At 61.1% G+C, this 18,238-nt stretch overlaps 1 protein-coding gene across 1 annotated transcript in view; it reads right to left on the bottom strand.

Moving 5' to 3' along the window:
* Positions 1-18,238, bottom strand: part of HDAC4 (histone deacetylase 4) — a 278,417-nt gene that overhangs the window by 14,221 nt on the left and 245,958 nt on the right. The window contains 6 exon segments of the mRNA XM_077757417.1: positions 7,835-7,932; positions 8,667-8,786; positions 10,360-10,447; positions 12,210-12,265; positions 14,189-14,296; positions 17,824-17,870. Coding sequence (XP_077613543.1) covers positions 7,835-7,932; positions 8,667-8,786; positions 10,360-10,447; positions 12,210-12,265; positions 14,189-14,296; positions 17,824-17,870 — 517 coding nt within the window.

Below are 18,238 nucleotides of genomic sequence, written 5' to 3'. Positions count from 1 at the left end.
GCGGGGGTGGTCACTGGGTTAATCTGACACCTGGGATCTTTACAGGGACGCCAGATGAGCACATTTAAGAGTGGACAAGTAAAGGCGTAAATGCCCACCAAGAAATTCAGTGGTTTGGTTACAGGAGGAAAACGAGGAAAACGGCCACGTGAACAGTGGGAAGAACCAGCACTTACGAGCACACTAATTGTACACACTTGGCTGCAAGGGAGGATGTGTCACAGTGTGACGCTACCGGACTCCATCCGTCACCTAAGCCTGCCCGCTCGCTCTATTCGAGTTTGAATCTGTCACCACAGCCTTCAGAGTCTCCCTCCTCCCTCCGGGCGAGGCGGGCTGTGCCGGGGACGCAGGGGCCCGTGTGCCCGGGGCAGGCTGGGTGCGCCTCCGCGGGACTCGTCGCCTGGTTTTCCCCAGGGTCCCGCAGGCCCCGCGGCTCATCTCAAACGGGTCTCCAGAGGCCCACAGGTCTGCTCCCACCCTGGCTCGATGGGAACACTGTGGCGGGGGGCGGGGTGGCACGGCTGGTGTGAGAGCCTCCACGGTCCCTTATGCCTCGTGTTAGAGTAAAATTTGCCATGAGATGAGCCATTTAAGTCAGCAGTCAACTCGGGCCAACGGAAGCAAAAACAGACTGTTTCTCCGTTCAGGACGGTCCCGGAATGTGATCCTGTGGGGGGTCCCCTGACCTCGGGCAGCGGATGTGATGACCCCGGAGCACCGCACGCGAGGGAACGACCTTGCAGGACCCAGCCAGCGAGCCCATCGGAGGAGGGCGTCCCTCCCATTGAGGTGGCACCGAGAGAGCCCGCCAGAGATGGGCGCCGGCTTCGCCCCCAGGCCCCATCCAGCCCAGAAGCCCGCGTCTGGAACCTCGCGCCGGGCAGGCCCGGGGGACCAGGGCCGGCTTTGGAACCGCTCACTGCTTCCGCGTTTCCTTTCTCTGAGGCTGTGCCCCATCCACACAGTGGTGTCTGGACTGCCTCGGCCACATGCTGGCAAGGGCAGCGTCAGCAGGGCCTGCGCCGTGGGGACGTCCGTCAGGCGCTGCAGGACAGCATGGCTGAGTCTGGACCGGCAGACGTTCCCGCCGAGGGCCCGAGGGTAAACGGAACCTTCGGCCACGGGGCCTGCTGCCACCGCCTGACACGGACCTTGTCGTGCGAAAGCAGCCACACCCACCGTGAACGCGTGCACGGAGTGTTCTGCTAAAACTTAAAGACTTTGAGGTGGGATCTGGCCCACGCCCACTTCAGACTCCATCGCGATGACGCTGGTAATGTCCTTCACCCAGGACGCTGGCCCTGGACGGGAGCACGTTTCTCTGCGTCAACAAGACGCCGCAACACAAGTTCCCAGGCTCTGTGAACACACAGCGCAAAGCCTAGGCTTCTGCATGAACCGTCTGCTCCGGCACACATGCCAGAGTCGGGGTTAAGCGCCCTGCTCCCGGGGCTGGAGGCGAGGTGGTCCCGGTGCGGGCAGGCAGGGTGGGAGGGCTCCTCGGAGCCGGGACACGTCCCTTGCATCTCTGTCCTGACCCGGATGCACTCCACCTTCCACCCACACAGGACAGTCCCCTCTGGGGACCCGGGCCTCCCCTGGTGGCTCTGGACGGCCAGCAGGCTGATGTACACCTGCCGGCGGCTTTCACATAAGCCTTGTCTTCAGGCAGACGAACAGTTTCAGCCACACGTTTGGTGCGGATTTTAAAGCCAAGACCCCTTTTTGATGAAAGCTTATAGGCGTTTTCTGTGGACACTGGCTCATTCACAAAGAGCTGAGGCAGTTGTTTTGAAGCCAGTATGTGTGGCGGCCTCGTTCTCTGCTCTGAAAACCCCCGAGCTACTCTGTTCCTAATCCCCCCACATCGTTAAAGAAACAGGCCTGTGAAAATCAGCACTGAAGGAAGTCAATACCATGAGAGCCCTCGGCAACCTTCGCCACAGAGCCAGTTAAAAACGAGATGCGAAACACGGTTGATCCCACGTGCGTGTGTGTGGCTGTGGTGGGGGCCGTAGGCCTGTCAGCCATGCACAAGCGTGGGCGGCTGGTGTACGAGCACACACCCCCGCTTTATTTCCCGGGCTTACAGCCCTGCAGGCCGTAATCTCGATCACTTGCTAAAGCTACGAAACTCCGATGTGGTGGTGAGTGCCAGGCGGTGTGGGGTGGGTCTCCAGGCCAGTTTTCGGTAGGCCCTGGGGAATGTCTCTCCGCTCGCGGGGACCCAGCCTCTTGGCCTCTAGGAAGGGGGCCAAGTGTGCTCTCCTGACGATCCCAATAGCCTTCTAGAACCTTCTCATCATCATCATCCCATCCAGGACCTCCACGTAGAACATCTATGTTTCGTGGTGTTGCAAAGAAAGGGAACCTGGCCTCAGGTTCTATTTCTAAGATGAAATTTTGACAAACAACTTGGTCTCTGAAAGCAAGAAGATGTAAATATTTACTGCAGGCCTTCTCTCAAATCATCACTTTAAGGTGAGCGCTCCCGTGGGGCCGCCGTTGACCTTCCTCAGGGCGACGTGAAGGCGGAGGGGGTGAGCGGGGAGCTTCCCAGGGCCGCGCACCGTCCACTGTCCGCTTAGAAGAGGGAGGCAGCCGGTCTCCCAGAGAAGAAATGGGCCGGTGCCCATGACGGGAGCACCCTTCCTGCAGGACGGCACCCAGTTCTCAGGAACCACACGGCCGGGTCCCACGGCCCCAGGGAGCCTCAGTGCGGCCTAGCCCTGGGGGCTGGTGCTCAGATGGTTGGAGCGGTGCTGGGTGACACTTGGGGCCTCGCTGCTCGCTCTTCCTGGGACGCCACCCACTCCCTCCCTGAGGCCTCGGCAGGGGTGCGGCCAGTGCCCGCCCTCCAGCCTGCGGCTCATGGGCCCCTCCGTGCCCACCACCTGGCACACACTTCTGTCCGTGTCTGCCCCGGGGATCTGCGCAGAGGACACTGCGTGTCCAGGACAGGCACAAGCTGGCCCCGCGGATGGGGTAGTGTGAGCTCAATCTGCTAACATGAGGGACGCCAGCTCTCAGTGCCCGTTGCCTCGTGGAAGAGACAGCCGGGCGGATGTATGGGGCACTGACAGCTAGTAGAAATGTTCCTCACAGGCCACCCCGTGACGTCAGGTGACACAGGGCGCACAGACTCGCCATCTGCAAACCCCACAGGGGAGTCTACGTGCAGGAACCGATTTCGCTCTTGGCTCCTGCTTCTGGAAGGAAACGGCCTTTCTGGTTTGTCTCCCAACCAGGGCCCCACACAAAACCCACCAAACTCGCAGTCGTCACAAGCCTCAGGCCTGCGGCGCCGTCTCAGGGGGGCCATGCTAACCTGTGCCTGAGAGCGCCTGGGGAGCTGGGGGTGGCCCCACGTGCCCCAGAGGCCTGGCCCACGCCACCACCCATAAACCTCTCCTGTCAGTGGCACCCAAGGGCTCCTCAGATGGCACCTTCTGCTCTGTTCTCAGCGCATGTCCTGTGTGGGGTCTGTAGTTCAATGTCTGCAGCCAGAGTTCACAGGGGCCGAGCCGCCGGACAGACACATAACAGCTGTTGCTGCATCGGCCGGACCAGTTTCACGGGAGCTCGATGCCCTGGGCACCTGATGACACGACTTTAACAGCAGTGGCATTTTGATAACTGAGGTTCCTCCTGTCATATGCCACGCACATCCTTGCTCTGAGGGCCGGCTTCGCCGCACGCCTGCACCTGGGCCCGGCCTCTGACAGCTGCGTGGCCGAGGCCTCGGGGCTTCAGGTGCTCCGTGTTTCCAGAGCCACCAAGTCCATTGTTCTCACCAGGGACGCCCGGCACACAGCTGGAGGGCCGGTCCATCTGGTATGCGGACTCCGCTGAGAGTCAGGGTCAGAGCGAGGGTAAAGACGGGAGCCACCCGCCCTGGCCTGGCTGCCCGACGCTACCGCCCACAGCCGCGTCCTGCTCCGTCCATCCCTCAGCCACCACAGCCAGCGAGTGCGTGAGAGGCCTGGGCGGAGCTGGACACTGAGGCCAGACCCTCGCCTGCCGTCTCCCCCCCACCGACCGCCCCAGACCTGCCCACTTCCAGGCTCCTGCTAACCAGGCTCTGCTCTCAGGCGGTGGGGACGCCCCTCTGCTCCCGTCTGGCTGTCCACACCCCTCACCATCCGGGGCCTCGTCAACATGGGGCCCGCCCCTCGCTGCCCACAGCCCCACTGCCACCGTCGTCTCCGGTTGTGCCTAGGTTCCCAGAGGCTTCCCTGCCCCGACGTGCCCCCAGCTCTGCCCTGCCCTGTGCTGGGGCCTGTCCCCGGGCCTGGCACACTCGGCCACCAGCCCATCTGTCTTGGGCCCCTGCAACTCCCCAGTGTGGGCACCCAGGGACGAGCAGCACAGCTGCTCAGGACGCCTGCAGACCCGCCAGCCTGAGGAGCAGGGCTCGGCTGGGCTGCGCATGACGGCTCTGTCCCCTCAGCAACCGCGGCCCAGGCCTCTCCCAGCAGCTCCCCGAGCAGCCAACCTCGGTCTCTGCCCCAGGACCCTCATGCTCTCTCCTGGGTTCCCGCCTCGCTCTCGGCAGGACCCTGGCTTCACCTCGGCATTCAACGCAGAGCCACAGTGTGAGCCGACCCCTCGGCACCGGAGTCCCCAGTGTGGCCGTGGAACATATGGACCTGCCATGCTGGTCACCAGATCAGAGCCCCTGACATGCTGGACTGACGGGGCTGTGGTCCCAGCCCCCAGGGGAGCCCCCACACAGGCGTGTCTGCTCCCGCGGGAATGCCCGACGCCGCGTCCCAGGCTCGCTCCTCTAGGGCTTGGCGGGGACGGCTCTGCAGGCAGGTGCTCGAGCTCCGCGTCACTGCAGCCGCCGCTGTGCCCCACTGTCGAGGGCGCCTGCTGTCCCTGCTCTGCGCCGCCCTGAGGATGGGCACCAGGCACCCGGGCGGGTGGAATGTGAACTTCAAAGCTGAAGCGAACGTCTTCTCAAGTTTCCACACGAGAAGGTGGTGCCCATGTGCAGACAGCACTGCCCTCAGCACTTGAGGCCCTGGGTTTGGACCCCCCGCCTTCACAACAGCACGCGTGGACGAAGAGTGCCTCGCGGGACAGACCCACGCCGTGGGCGCCTCCGAACTGCGCTCGCCCACGTGGCTAACACGGGAGGTGCTGTGCGCGTGCCTCCACAACAATAAATAAAAATTTAAAACAATTTTGTAAAAAATTTTGTTCGGAAAACCAAGGAAAACCCCCCACAGAACACCTTATGAAAGTAACACGAGCTCAGCCTCCACCGTGGCGTCACTCGAAAGGATGGGAAAAGGACCCGAATCCGCCCAGTTGCTCAATTTAAAGGCAAATCGCGATTCATTAAAAGGTTAAAGTCACCACTTCAAAATATCCAGTTTCACTGCCGCCTCTGATAAACTTTACGAAAGCACACTTAAACCGAAGCTCTGATTTAAAGGCGCACATAACCCCGGTTTCGCTTCCCGAGTGCTGACAGGCAGCCCCGTCGGCCGCCGGCCGGCAGGTAGGGGAGGGGTAAGAGAGCGCATCCTCTCGGCCGCCAGAGCCCTCAGCCCTGCTCAGTGCACTTCAAAGCTGGTCTGGCACGGCACTGGTTTGAATTAGGTTGCCTTTTCTCCTCCAGTCTGAGCCCGCGGAGAAAGTGCCGCCACTTCTGGATCTCGTTAGGGGCAATTTTCTTATCTCGTCTCCATCTTAGGCTTGATCTCCCGAAACGCAATGTGGCAGGCCGCGGGTCTGAGTAACAAGGTGCTGCCTCTAAGGCACGCACTGTCCCCGGGGGCCCCCAGNCCCCCGCCGATCGATGCCCAGGGAACCATAAATTGTGAACTTCAAAGTGCTATTTTACATTTAAATCAATAAAAAAAAACACTGAAACAATTTTCCTTTTCAAAGAAGCTATTTAAGCTTTAAAAAGTTCACTTGATAAGGTATCATCATGTAGGCACTTGGCAGGAGATTAAAACACAATGTCAACAGCAACTTGCANTGGTCCCCGGGGAGGGAGGGCCACCTCACAGAGCTGGGCATCCAGTCACAGGACCAGAGCACCCCGTGTGGCTGAGGCCCGGCCGAAGGGGGGTGAGGGGGATGTGAGCACACAGCTGCCTCACCGCTGCCGCCAGCCAGGCCCAGCACAGCGCTGCTCTCTGGCCAGGCCACAACTGGCCACTGCGCGCCACAGGGTCCCTGGCAAACCACCGCTCCTCACGGCAGGTGTCCAGACATTTTACTTTCTAAGCAGCCTTCCAGGAGGCTGGTTCTCAGCCCTGAGATGACGAGGTGTGCAGCAGACACCTCAGACGGTGGTGAGGCCCCCTGGCTGGCGAGGCACGGGCTCAGATTTCATCACGGATACTTAACCGTGCCCACGAGGAAGCTTCCAGACACCGTACCTGTTGGGGGAGTCCCTCTCCCCCTTAAATGAGGCAGGCGATTGTCAAAGTCACATTATATCTGATGAGGGGTAAGAAAAAACATCAAAATTAAGCCAATGAGATTCAAGGAAAAAGTGACGTGGGAAAAGTCAGGGCAGAGAAATCAGCGAGGGAGGCAGTGGACGTGGATTTGGAAAAACCAACTTCGGTGCCTGAGAAGCTGACCTACTGCCCTGGCTGAACCCAATCTTAGCAGTTGCTTCTATGACCCACAGGGCAGCTGGGGAAGGAGCAGCCGTCCATACAGCAACGCATTTTGCCGGACTCGACAACCATTCTGAGTTTGGGGGGTGGAATCTTGTTTGGAAATGAGGAAGCCGATGCCGTGAAGGGTCCTGTGGCCACAAAGGGTCCCCAGAGCACGCGGCAGAGGCTGTGGCACAAGGCTTACAGATGCGCCCTCCTACGGGGCCATGCCCGCAGAGACATGCACGCACACGCTGTCACGACTGCACACGTGCCTACACGCGCACAGCCATGTGCACAGGGACGCACACACACACATATCCAGACACGTGCGTCACGCATACACACGCCTGCACACACGTGCCTTCTATTTAGATAAGACAGAAGAGCAGGGGATTCGAGAAGGAGGAAGGAGAAAACTTCACGGGGCTCCAATTCCTGGCGCACAGACAGCGTTTTCTAACGGAGACTGAGACCGATCGCCCTGAACAGCACCCTCCTCCTCACGGGGCCCTGGGACCACAGAGCCCCGCGTTCCGGGGAGAAGGTAGAGGCTGCCGCTTGAAACAAGCAGCAGACAGCCTGCGTTGCTGAGTGTGTTTGGTCGCGGGAACGACTTCAATCTGGCCCAGATCAAAGGAGAAATCACTTCACGACAAAGGCAAACCCGTCGTTTAAAAGAACGGTTCTGCCATCCTGTTCTAGCAGACAGCAGTGCAGGGGGTGGGCGGGCGCCTCCCCAGGTCAGCAGTTTCTGTCTCCGCTCGTTCCGCACGGACTTCATTGGAGGGAAAATCGGGAGATTATGAAATTTTGCCGAACAGAGCCTCCACCTTTCACGAACATCACGTGTTGTGAGCCCGCACCGAAGTCCTCGCCCGGGCCTCAGTCTCTTCCCCACCGTCGAAAAGCCAGAGGGGTTCCCGCTTCTCCCGCTGCCGACCCGAGGTGACAAGGTAGCCTCGGGACTCCAGCTAAGGCTCCAAGAACCAACTAAGAGAAACGGCAGCTACGGAAACGCTGGCTGTGCAGGGCCCACTGGGGGTGCCGGGGGAGGGGCCTGCCCGAGCCGGGCCCGGGTGTGTGCGTGAGGGAGAGGAAGGTCAAAGAACATTGGTAAAACCGGGCAAGAGCTGGAGACACTGGTGGGGAATCACCGAGTGTCTGAAGTGCCCCGCGGGACAGGAAGCCGGGACACTTACCTGAAGGCCGCCAAGTACTCTGCATCTCCCATGGGGGGGTCAAGGCCGCCAGTGAAAGCCATGTTGACGTTGAAGCCCACACCTGGGCCCGTGCCCACCTGAGCGGGAGAGAGAAGCCTGCGTCACAGCCCGCGACCGGAGACGGGGTGGGGCCCTGGGTCCTGCTGGCCCCACAGCGGAGCCAGAGAGCCGTGCTCCCAGCGTGTGCTCCCAGGGCCCCCGACACCAGCGCCCAATGACGGAGCGGGGGCTCTCGGCCCCTCATGCCTCGTGCCTCTCCCCTGGCCGTGGCCTAGCAGTGTTTGAAGGCCTGCAGCTCTACAGTGTAGACGCCAACAGAGGCACAGAAATGCCCGCGCAGGAGGCTCTCCCTCCCTATCTCCTTACAGGACATAAGACCCAGAGTCTGAAGAAACTTCTCCCCTGGGTGTCGGGGCCTCTGTTCAGAGCGAGGGCAGGCTCTGCCGCGGGGTCAGAGTCAGGAAGGAGCCCCGAGCTGGCCCATCCCCCATCCCGTGCGGCAGCAGACAGCCGACGGACAGCACAGGTGCCCTGCCCAACGGACAGACGAGGAAGGGCCAGGAGGAAGGGCACCGCGCTCGCTCTCGCATCTGCCCAGTCAGAGCCAGAAACGGCGGCCAGTCTTTCACTTGAACTGCAGACAAGATAAAGGCCACGCGGGTGCAGGTGATGGAATGCAGTCTGTGCCTGCCCCACATCTTTGGGGCAAACGGGGGCAGGAAGGCCTGGCTTGTGCGTGTGCAGGGGCCGCGCACACCTGCCCTGGCGCCAGCAGAGCAGCCCTGCTCACGAGCAGGAGACCCCTGCTCACCTCGTCTGGCGCCCCGCTGCCTGGGAAGAAGTTCCCGTCGTCGTAGCGGTGAAGGGAGATGTAGAGGACATTGGGGTCGCTGTAGAAGGCCTGCTGAGTTCCGTTTCCGTGGTGCACGTCCTGAAACAGCAGGAAGGGGCGGACTCAGCGCTGGCGGGATGCCTGCGGGCCCAGCGCGGCCACCCGGGGGGCACAGGGCCGCGGGACAGAGAGGAGAGCCGCAGGCCACACCCTCGTCTGTGTCCCCGCGCTCAGCACTGCGGCGCATGGACCGTGGCGCATTGCAGTTTCCAGCGAAGAGGAAGAGACTAGCGTTCCAGCCCCACCCAGAGGCCACAACTTTCCCGACAAAGCCATCTGGCCACTGCCACGTCTGTGAGAAGTGAGCGCACTGCAGCTGTTCACTTCCGAGCACAGGTGAGGTGCCAGCTCTGAGCCAGGCACTGGGGTGCAGCAGGAGGCCACCCCAAGCGGCCGGAGGTGACCGGTGCACACAGCATGGGGGTCCCAGGCCCCAAGCTCGAACGACAAACTGCGTCTCCTTTTTTAATTTATACTTAAAAAATTTTAAGTTTATTTACTTTGAGAAAGAGCATGAAAAGGGAGGAACAGAGAGGGAGAATCCCGAGTAGACTCTGTACTATCAGTACAGAGACTGATGCAGGGCTCGAACCCGTGAACCGTGAGATCATGACCTCAGCAGAAACCAAGAGTCAGACACTTAACCAACTGAGCCTCCCAGGTGCCCTTAATTTTTTTTTTTTTTTTTAACGTTTACTTATATTTTGGGGAGGGAGGGGAAGAGAGGGGGAAACACAGAATCCAAACCAGGCTCCGGGCTCTAAGCTGTCAGCACGGAGACCGACCTGGGGCTCGAACCCACGAACCGTGAGATTGTGACCAGAGCCGAAGTCGGACGCTTACTGGACTGAGCTACTAGGCGCCCTAGAGAGGAGCCATTCTTAGTGGGATACCAAGGCTAAAATGATGAATATGTGACTGCCCCTCTCCTGTTCACACTCTCTCAAAAATAAACGTTAAAGACTACATTAAAAAAAGTAAAAGCTATCTGAGCTCACTAGAGCAGACTCGGCAGGCCGGATAGAAACCGAGCTGTTAGAGACAGACGCCTGATGCCACCACCAGGAAGCCAGCACAGCTGGTAAGACGCGCACCAAGGCTCCGGGACGTGAACTGTCCGCACCGGAGGCAGCCCTGCCTGCGTGCGTGCTGTTTCCCGTGGGGGCGGGTCCGGCAGGAAAACGGGGTGGGGGCTACACGGGCGTGAAGGGGCCGCCCGGTTCCATCAGGAGCGTCTGACCCGCGTGGCGCCACACTGGCCGCAGGAGAGCCTGGCCCAGGCCCTGCGGTGGACGCGTGGTCGAGACCGGCACAGCCCCCCGCCCCCGCCCCGAACCCTCCTCTCAACCAGGTTCTGACTGCTGCCCTCGGCCACGGGCACAGATCCAGACATTTCAGGAACCAGCTACTGGCAGGACGGGCAGAGGGCGGCTGGAAGATGGACTCGGAACAAGTCTGAGCTTTTACTTTCTGCGTCTCTGAGGCAGATTCCAGAAAGTTACGTCCCCAAATCCACCATCAACAGGGGCACAGACGCACATAGGACGCTGTCCACTCGGGAAAGCAGGGGGCTCTCGGCCCCCGGGCCCTGTCGGGGAAGGGCCCCACTCACCCAGTCCACTATGAGCGTCTTGCTCACGTCCAGCCGTTGCTGGAGAAGCTTGGCTGCGATGGCCACGGAATTGAAGTAGCAGAAGCCCCTGCAGGCGAGATCAGGAGAAACAGGTGAACACGGGTTCTCGTTTCTCATCCATCTTTGTGCGCCAGGCGACACAACCATCTGGGGTCCCGTGCGATCTGACGAGGGTCTGGGGAACTCACGGCTGCCTTAACTGCCGAGGGACAGACAGGCGCCCACAGGTCTCCTGCACGCACACCGCCGTGCCCTGGGTGGGAGGCCCTCCCTCGATGCACCAACACCCACCTCCGCGCCCCAGAACTTCGCGGGATGTGCACGGGCAGCCTCTGCAGGGGCCCCACGCACAGGCACACAGGTCACCAAGGTTACCTCCTCTTCTGTCCTGTTCTCAGACAGGCGACAATGACACTCGAATGGGCCCCGTGACTGACTAGTTCTGAGTCCCCCGGAGGGCGAGGAAACAAGCGAACAAGTAATCTGAGTGAAACTGAAACTCTCCACATCTAGTGCCCCTGCCACCAAAACTACCGCAAAGACGGGAAAACGGGGGCGGGGGTTCTGTTTCTGGAAGCCGGGCCAGCAACCTGCGAGCCCCCCGGTGATGGGATGCACAGCCTCCGGGGCTGGAAGCCCAGGCCGCAGGCGTGGCGTCCACCCGACACGCCGCCCATGTCCCCTTTCAGTCCACGCACGTTCACACCTGAGAACACCCAGCCGCTTCGACCCCGATCAGAGCAGCACCTCCAGGGGAAGGAGGGTCTCGCTCCCAGATGACACGGAGCGTTCTGGGCCACAGCGCCACCGGGCCACGGGGCTTATGTGAGGCTGCAGTCTAATCTGAAGCCCACTCCCTCCGCCCCCAGCAGCAGCGGTCTGATGCCTTCACTTCCGCACTGAGAGGACAGAGGGCTCCCCCCTGCCAAACCCCGGGCTCCTTCAGGAGTGTGGGCTCCGCCCNGAGGGCTGAGGGCTCCCGCCTGCCAAACCCCGGGCTCCTTCAGGAGTGTGGGCTCCGCCCACGGCCCCTCAGCCTCGTTCCAGCTGCTCCTGAAGACAGGCAGGGCCCCGCCGTGCTGTCCGACCCACCCTGCTCTTCGGGGCACAGCCCAGATGTCACCTCTCTGACCCCCACCAGCAGCGTCAGCGCCCCTCTCAGCCCCCGAGCGCGGGGCGCCCGCCCACCCACGCCCCGTCCTGCCGGCTGGAGTGGCTGCCCATGTCCCACGAGATGGCGTCCCGGCCCCCCCACCCCCAGGCACCACGGCACGCGGTACACAACCGGTGAGGCCCAGGATCCAGGGTCTGTGACTCTGCCCNCCCCCCCCCCCCGCCACTGACTCTCGCAGGTGAACCTGGGGAATCTGCACGCTGCGCCCGCTACCTCGTACGGCTCCTCAGACGTGTGCGTGGTCAGGGGCACCCACGGCCCAAAGCGGAGCCCAGACCTAGCTGGCCCCTGTGGTCATGACCTTGAGGTGTAAGTCTCATTGGTACCATACCACAAGCAGGTCAGCTAAAAGGCTACATGCAGATGACCTGAGGGCTTTGGTTAGAACGTTCTAGAACAATGAAGCACCACCTGAACTCATTCTGGCACAGGTTAAGTCCGCCCAATTCTGTACGAGCCTGAGGACGTCTAGAGCCATCTGCAGGTTCCTCGCCTTCCCTCCCAGCTCCGGGCTGCCGCCTCGCCACAGCTGGCGGGTGAGGGCACCTGTGTGGCCCTGGAGCTGCGGCCATGTTTTCAGTCCAGCGCAGCCCAGCCCTTCCAGGAGAGGAGTCAGAAACCTGCACCCCTGCCCATGACGGCTGCGCCTACTTACATGGGTGTGCTCTCCTCTGCGTGGTGTCCTGGGGGGCGGACCACAGCGAAGCCATTCTGTGTGCGGCACCGACAGGTGGGGAGAAATGGGGGAAAAGTCGGGTTTCACGTTAGTGAGAAGATGGGCACAGACCACACACAAGGGCAGAGTCATGACACAGCAGGGCACGCAGCTGTGGGACAGGGTACGGGGCAGACGTCAGGGTCTCTGCTCTTAAGATCTGTTGGTTGTCATGGTTACTAAGATAAAAGGTGACGTCATCCCTGACTTTTATCTTTGATGGCTCTGGGGCGAGAAGGCTTGGAGCTGCTCAGGTCGGGGATCTGGGTGGGAGTGGGCGGGGCATGCTGGTTCCCCTCTGTTCAGGAGCGGTACCCCCAGGAAGCCACCTGTTGGAAGCCCTGGGTGTAGAGAGAGCATAAGGGGCTCAACCCCAGGGCTCCTGCCGTAGTTTGGGCTTAACATGAAGTGTAGTTTGGGCCTAACACCTCCCAGGGGGTGGGCACTGCAGAGAACGTGGACCCATTCACTTACGAGAAACAGCCCAGAAGCTAGCAAGAGGCTGCTCCCCACACCCAGGACCCGTAAGTCACATGTGCTTTATGGACCCATCTGTGCACCACTCAGCAACCACGGGGATGCAAACCACACACGTGGGCATGTGTGTGTGGCTGGCAGGGAACAGACCCCGGGGCGGGCTGACCATGGGTGACGGACCGGGAGGCGCTGTTCAGCCTGCTGCGGGGACAGCTCCGGGAGGGACGCCCTCACGTGGAAGCCCCCACTTTGTGCCCTCTCAACACCGTCCTACGAGCGGGCCCCACACCCGGTTCAGAGTGCAGGCTGTGTCCCCCAGGGGTCCCCGTGTCCCCTGTCCTAGGACCCAATCACCACGTGGCCAGGACAGGGTGGCAGGCGGCTGGGGCCACAGGAGCCGGCACTGCCAGGGACTCATGGGCACTCGGCCCGTGTTCTCCACCACGTCGGAGGGGATGGCAGTTCTGCCGAGGACGTGAGACAATCAAATATATCAATTTCAAGAAGGCTCCTCCCTTGAGNACCACGTCGGAGGGGATGGCAGTTCTGCCGAGGACGTGAGACAATCAATATATCAATTTCAAGAAGGCTCCTTGAAATGAAAAAGGGAAAGGACGGGCAAGCAGGTGCAGGGCAGGCTGCAGGGTCATCACGGCGAGCTCCTGCCTGAGCTCAGAAGACCTTCCTGAGGAGATGGGGCCCCCGGTGGAACGGTTCTGGAAATCAGTGACGGTTTACACACTATGCCACAAAACGTGCCAGGGTTCTGGAAGGTCGCCCTAACTCAGGAGCCGGTACTTCCAAACGAGTGGCACTGTGTTGCGGAAGCCGGGAGTGGAGAAAAGCTCTGTTTAGCCTGCAACGGACCGGTGGGTTCAATGCCAAGGAGAAGAGCCCACTGCTACTGTTTCAGGTTCCGCACTGCAATCCATCTTCCAGCAACTTCCACTTAACGGAACTGTGGCGGAGCATCAAGGAGCAGCCTCCACGGTTGTCTGAGAAAGCCACCTGCGGATGCTGTCCCCTCCCCAGCCCCACACCTGTGCGAGGCCAGGGACGCGGGAGCAGGTGTGCGCCTGCACCTGACCTACTAACGCAGGCGTCACTGTTATTTCACGTTCATACAGTTTGTAAATTCCTGTGTGACTCTAGCGTGCTCGGGGGGCTGACACAGTGCGGGCACAGAACTCTCGGGTTCCTCAAAGTTGTTAAGAGCGTCAGGTGCTCCCCACACCAAATCTCCGAGAGCCGCTGTCAGGTGCTTTCACAAAGGCGGGAGGTGCCCCCACGGGTGAGGGGGGACTGACGGGACGGGGCCCACCCTCCCCCCATCAGCGCCTCCTTCCAGAGGGACCCACAGGGGGAGGGGCTGTCCTGCCCCCCACCCTGGAGACCCGCGGGCCGCTGTCCTCCCAGGCCCGTTTCCGCAGGTCCTCACTGACCTTGAGCTCCCCCGTGGCCACCTTGAAGACCAGCTCCACCACGCAGCCCACGGCCAGGCGGGCCGCCCCCGACGAGTGCACCTCGTTCCATATGGTGTCGCTGTCGACCTGCAGAGACGAGGGCCCGGAGTGAGGGGTGCCTCGGCCTGGCACCCCATCCCCAACCCCTGGGGGCCGTGCGGCTGGGGGTCCCTCTCCAAAGTCCCAGAACGGGGCCACTCACCTCTCTTTCACTAATTATAGGACACACCCAGCACCCAGCTCACATTCGCCCTTGTTTTTTTTTTTTAAAGATATGCCAAAAAGTACTACACAGGAAAAGAACCACAGACGCAGCGGGAATGAGAGGTGCCCCTGCTTCCCTCCATCGCCCCGATGCACCCAAGGCTCAGAGCAGGGGCACTTCGGTCACTGAGCTCCGTCTGGTGTCGCAGCAACTGCAGGTGAGGATCCTAACAGCAAAACCAAGTGTGAGAAGAAGCGGAATGAGAGGTCCCGCCAAAGGACGACTTGACTCCATGCTGAAGAAAACGGGCCACTGCACGTGTCTGACGGGAGCGCAGGGTGGGAAGTGAGGAGCCAGCCCCTGAGGACCTTCCTGGGGGGCCGTACACCTCACACGGAAAAACGTGTGGCACGTGCGTTGGGTAATCCGTTTGTGTCCTGGTTTGTGTGTTTACGGAGACACACGTCTGATGTGCCAGCTCAAGTCACCCTGTGGGGGCCGGGGCGGGGGGGGGCGCCCAGACGGTGCCCACAGCCCCAGGGTGCCAGGGCAAGGGCACCTGAGCCACCGTCTCCAGCAGTGGGGCAGCCCGAGCCCAGGTCACGCACACGTAGGGCTCCCGCGCCCTTCCTCTGGGGGGCGCACCCCGCCTGGTGAGGGCTCGGAGTGGCTGTGTGGTGACAAGCCTGTCACCTGCAATGCAGTGTCTGCCAAGTCCATTCGAGAGCCCGCCCTTCCCCAATCAACCCCCTCCGGGCGCTGAGCCCTATGGGACTCCGGAGACTGAGGCCACACAGCTGCGCGCAAAGGGGACGCAGCCCGATTGGGGCGCAGCCGGGCTCCTGCCGCCCGACAGAGACACCGGTCATTATGCAGGGGGACGGGTTTCCTGCAAGGAACTCTTGAAGCTTCACCTTCAAAGCACGACGATTGAAAATACACTTAGGAAGGGTTCAAGCCATTTCCGGAGGAGGGTTATTCTTTTCAAATGAGCAAACCTCTGTGTTCTTTAAACAGTTTCCAAATGTCAAAAGAACGCTCTGCACTTTGCCGACTCTCCACAGCATTAATATTCGACTTTCAAAGAGTGGCTTCTGCTGTAAATAACACTGTGCTGCTGCTCACGGAAGCAGCCTCCACACAGCGGCCCGGGCCCACTACTTTCAGCCGAACCGAGTCTTTAAAACCGAAGGAGACGGTCCTCCGGCGAGGGGCAGGGGGGCCCCGCCGCGGCTGCACCTCCCCGGAGGGGGAGGATGAGGGTGTCGGGCAGGCTGGCGTAGACGCTGCCTCCCTGAGGACCGAAGGCAGTTTATGCAAAACCACTCATTAGGTCTCCTCAAAATGTGAGGATCTGGGTTTTGAGCCCAGGGAACCAGCGCGGCACACGCTTTGACAGGTCTCTGCGTGATCCCGGGGCAGAAGCCCTGCGAGGCCTCGTCCACGGTGAAGGACGGCGTCCCAGGCCGCCAGTGCTGGGCCAGCCTGGGCCGGGTGCTTCCAGCCCTGAGCGCCAGGGGCACGGGGCGGGCAGGCACTGGCCACTGCGGGAGCACTAACGAGGGACCACAGGGAAGGGCGGATGGGCTGCTCGGTTTCTCACAGCAGAGGCAGAAACTAGCGGAGGAAAATGCGGAGGACTTCCCGCTGAGACGTAGAAGGGATGAAGGATTCCGGGCACCCCATGGCCCTTGGGGAGCCGTGGAGATCGGGGCGCCCAGGGCCAGCAAGGGGCCGCTAGCCCACAGGGAGGGGCATTCACCCACACCAAGTCCCCTTAAGGGGAAAACAGGGAAGATGAGGAGGTGAGCAAAGCAGAGGTTTTTATTTGGTTTGAAAAAAAAAAGTTCAGTGATTTAGAGCCCTACTTTTAGCACAGTTAAGGGGAAAGGCGTTTGCAAGTAACTTTAAAACACCATCCCACACCCTAAATGCTAATTCAAAGTAACTTTCAGGAAAAGGAGGGGCCCCTCCTTACCTGCGTCACCACCCGGAACACGCACATTCCCACCCATGCTTAGGCTCCGGGGTCTACTTGGCTTTCCCGAGATGCCACCAGGGACACGGAGCCCACACAAGCAATGTGCTTCTCCGCCCTCCTGGGAGAGGGGATCACGGAAAGGCATTGAAAGAGAGCCATCCCCCAAAGACCCTACGGTCCGCGCCTTCTACTAATGAGCCCACAGGCTCCCTCTCCACCCAGCTCAGCCTGTGGGAGTGCTGACCAGAGCGCTCTCGTGCCCGGATGTGAAGGTGGGTGCTGGCCGGTCTGCAGGGGCTCAGATCTGGGCGCACAGTGGGGGCTGCCTGGATCCAGGACCCAGGCCCGACTTGAGCTTTCTTTTGCAAATTATAAATCCTGCCTCGCACGGCGCACTGGCCGCAGGGCAGCCGAATGCAAGCCTTTTCAAGTCTGGCCAAAAATTTGCCCTGAATTAAGAGACTGCAGCCTACTTACAACACAAAATCAAATAACTCTAGGGGGCTTGGTGGTGGTATGAGTAAATGCCACTTATTCTCTTTCTGACGGGATAATTTTCAAAGCAGTGACTTTTGTAAAAGACTCAGGAAGAAAACAATTTTGTTTCATTTCCATAACAGAATCCAGACCCGGGGCTCCCCCTGCGATCTGTAATCAGGCCCCCACGCTGCCCCGGCCTGGCTGAAGCCGAGGAGGCCGTGCTGTCCGCGGCGTCCGGCCGGCCCCTTCCCTGCACGGCTGACCGCGCTACTTCAGGGGCTGCGGAGCCCTGACGGCCAGCATACCCCGTCCCTGCTCTCACCCCCCAGCCCTCTGTCATCCAGGGTGACAGGAGCCGGGGCTGGGGAAGGCGGCCCCTCTCTGTTAACAAGAAGCTCTGGCTGGGGACGCCTGAGCTGTGCTGCACTGTGGGAAGGGTGGGCGTCCAGACCGGGCACTGTGAAGGACCCTGGTCTCCAGAACAGGTCTGCCTAAGGCTGTTACTGCTCACAGAAAAGCAGTATCCGCACAACCCCCCACCCCCCAACCAAACGGCATTCAGAGGTTCACCAGGGCCCTGGGGCCAGCGGTCGGACACAGCGATTGCACGTACCCTGTTCTACCGCAGCCCGAGCTGAGACGAGTGGGCTGTTTCACCGCGGGCTGGGAGGGGACACTGACCGGCACCCCAGAGCCTGTTCCCATGGCAGGTGTGAGCCAGATGGCCTTCCTGGAGGAAGATGTCCGACTCCAGCCTACAAAGGCTCCCAGGCCTTGAAGCCACACGTGTGAGCAGTGGGGGGGTCCCCCCTCTCCCCTGCCCGCCCTGTTTATGGAAAACACCTGGCAGCAATTATCCACTCTGTGGAGGACAGGGCGGCGACTTCTGTGGCCGCTGGGGCCCCGCGAACAAACAGGACGTTATTTACACATTAAAGCAATACTCACCCCGACACCACCGCAGGGCAGCCTGACGAACACGGACGTTAGCGAGCCTGTGAGGAGGAGGACAGCCGAGGTCAGGGGGGCGAGGTCCCAGGCGCCCCACCTACAGGGAGCGCGTCGCGGCTCTGGAAGTGGGGTGCCCAGGGGCGCTGGCACTCGAGGACGCACGGCATGTCCACACACCGAGGGGCATCACTGTGCGGCTGCTGGGGGACAGTCCCTGGGGACGGACCTCCCCCTCCCCACGCCAACAGTCACCCGTCTGGGGGTCCGCACCGAGAGGTGGGCTTCTCCTTCCGGCCATAGCTCGTGCATCGCGCACAGAACAAACTGAAAGGCTGCGTCCCAAGAACGCTTCGCTGTGCAGCAACCTGACCTGCCCCTCAGTGAGCTGCCCTCCCCCTCATCCTCCTCCCGC

The sequence above is a fragment of the Crocuta crocuta genome, unplaced genomic scaffold (genome assembly GCF_008692635.1).
Source record: "Crocuta crocuta isolate KB4526 unplaced genomic scaffold, BGI_CrCroc_1.0 scaffold290, whole genome shotgun sequence".
NCBI classification, from domain to species: Eukaryota; Metazoa; Chordata; class Mammalia; order Carnivora; family Hyaenidae; genus Crocuta; species Crocuta crocuta.
The sequence above is the reverse complement of the archived record's forward strand: the minus strand, read 5'-3'. Positions and strand labels throughout refer to the sequence as shown.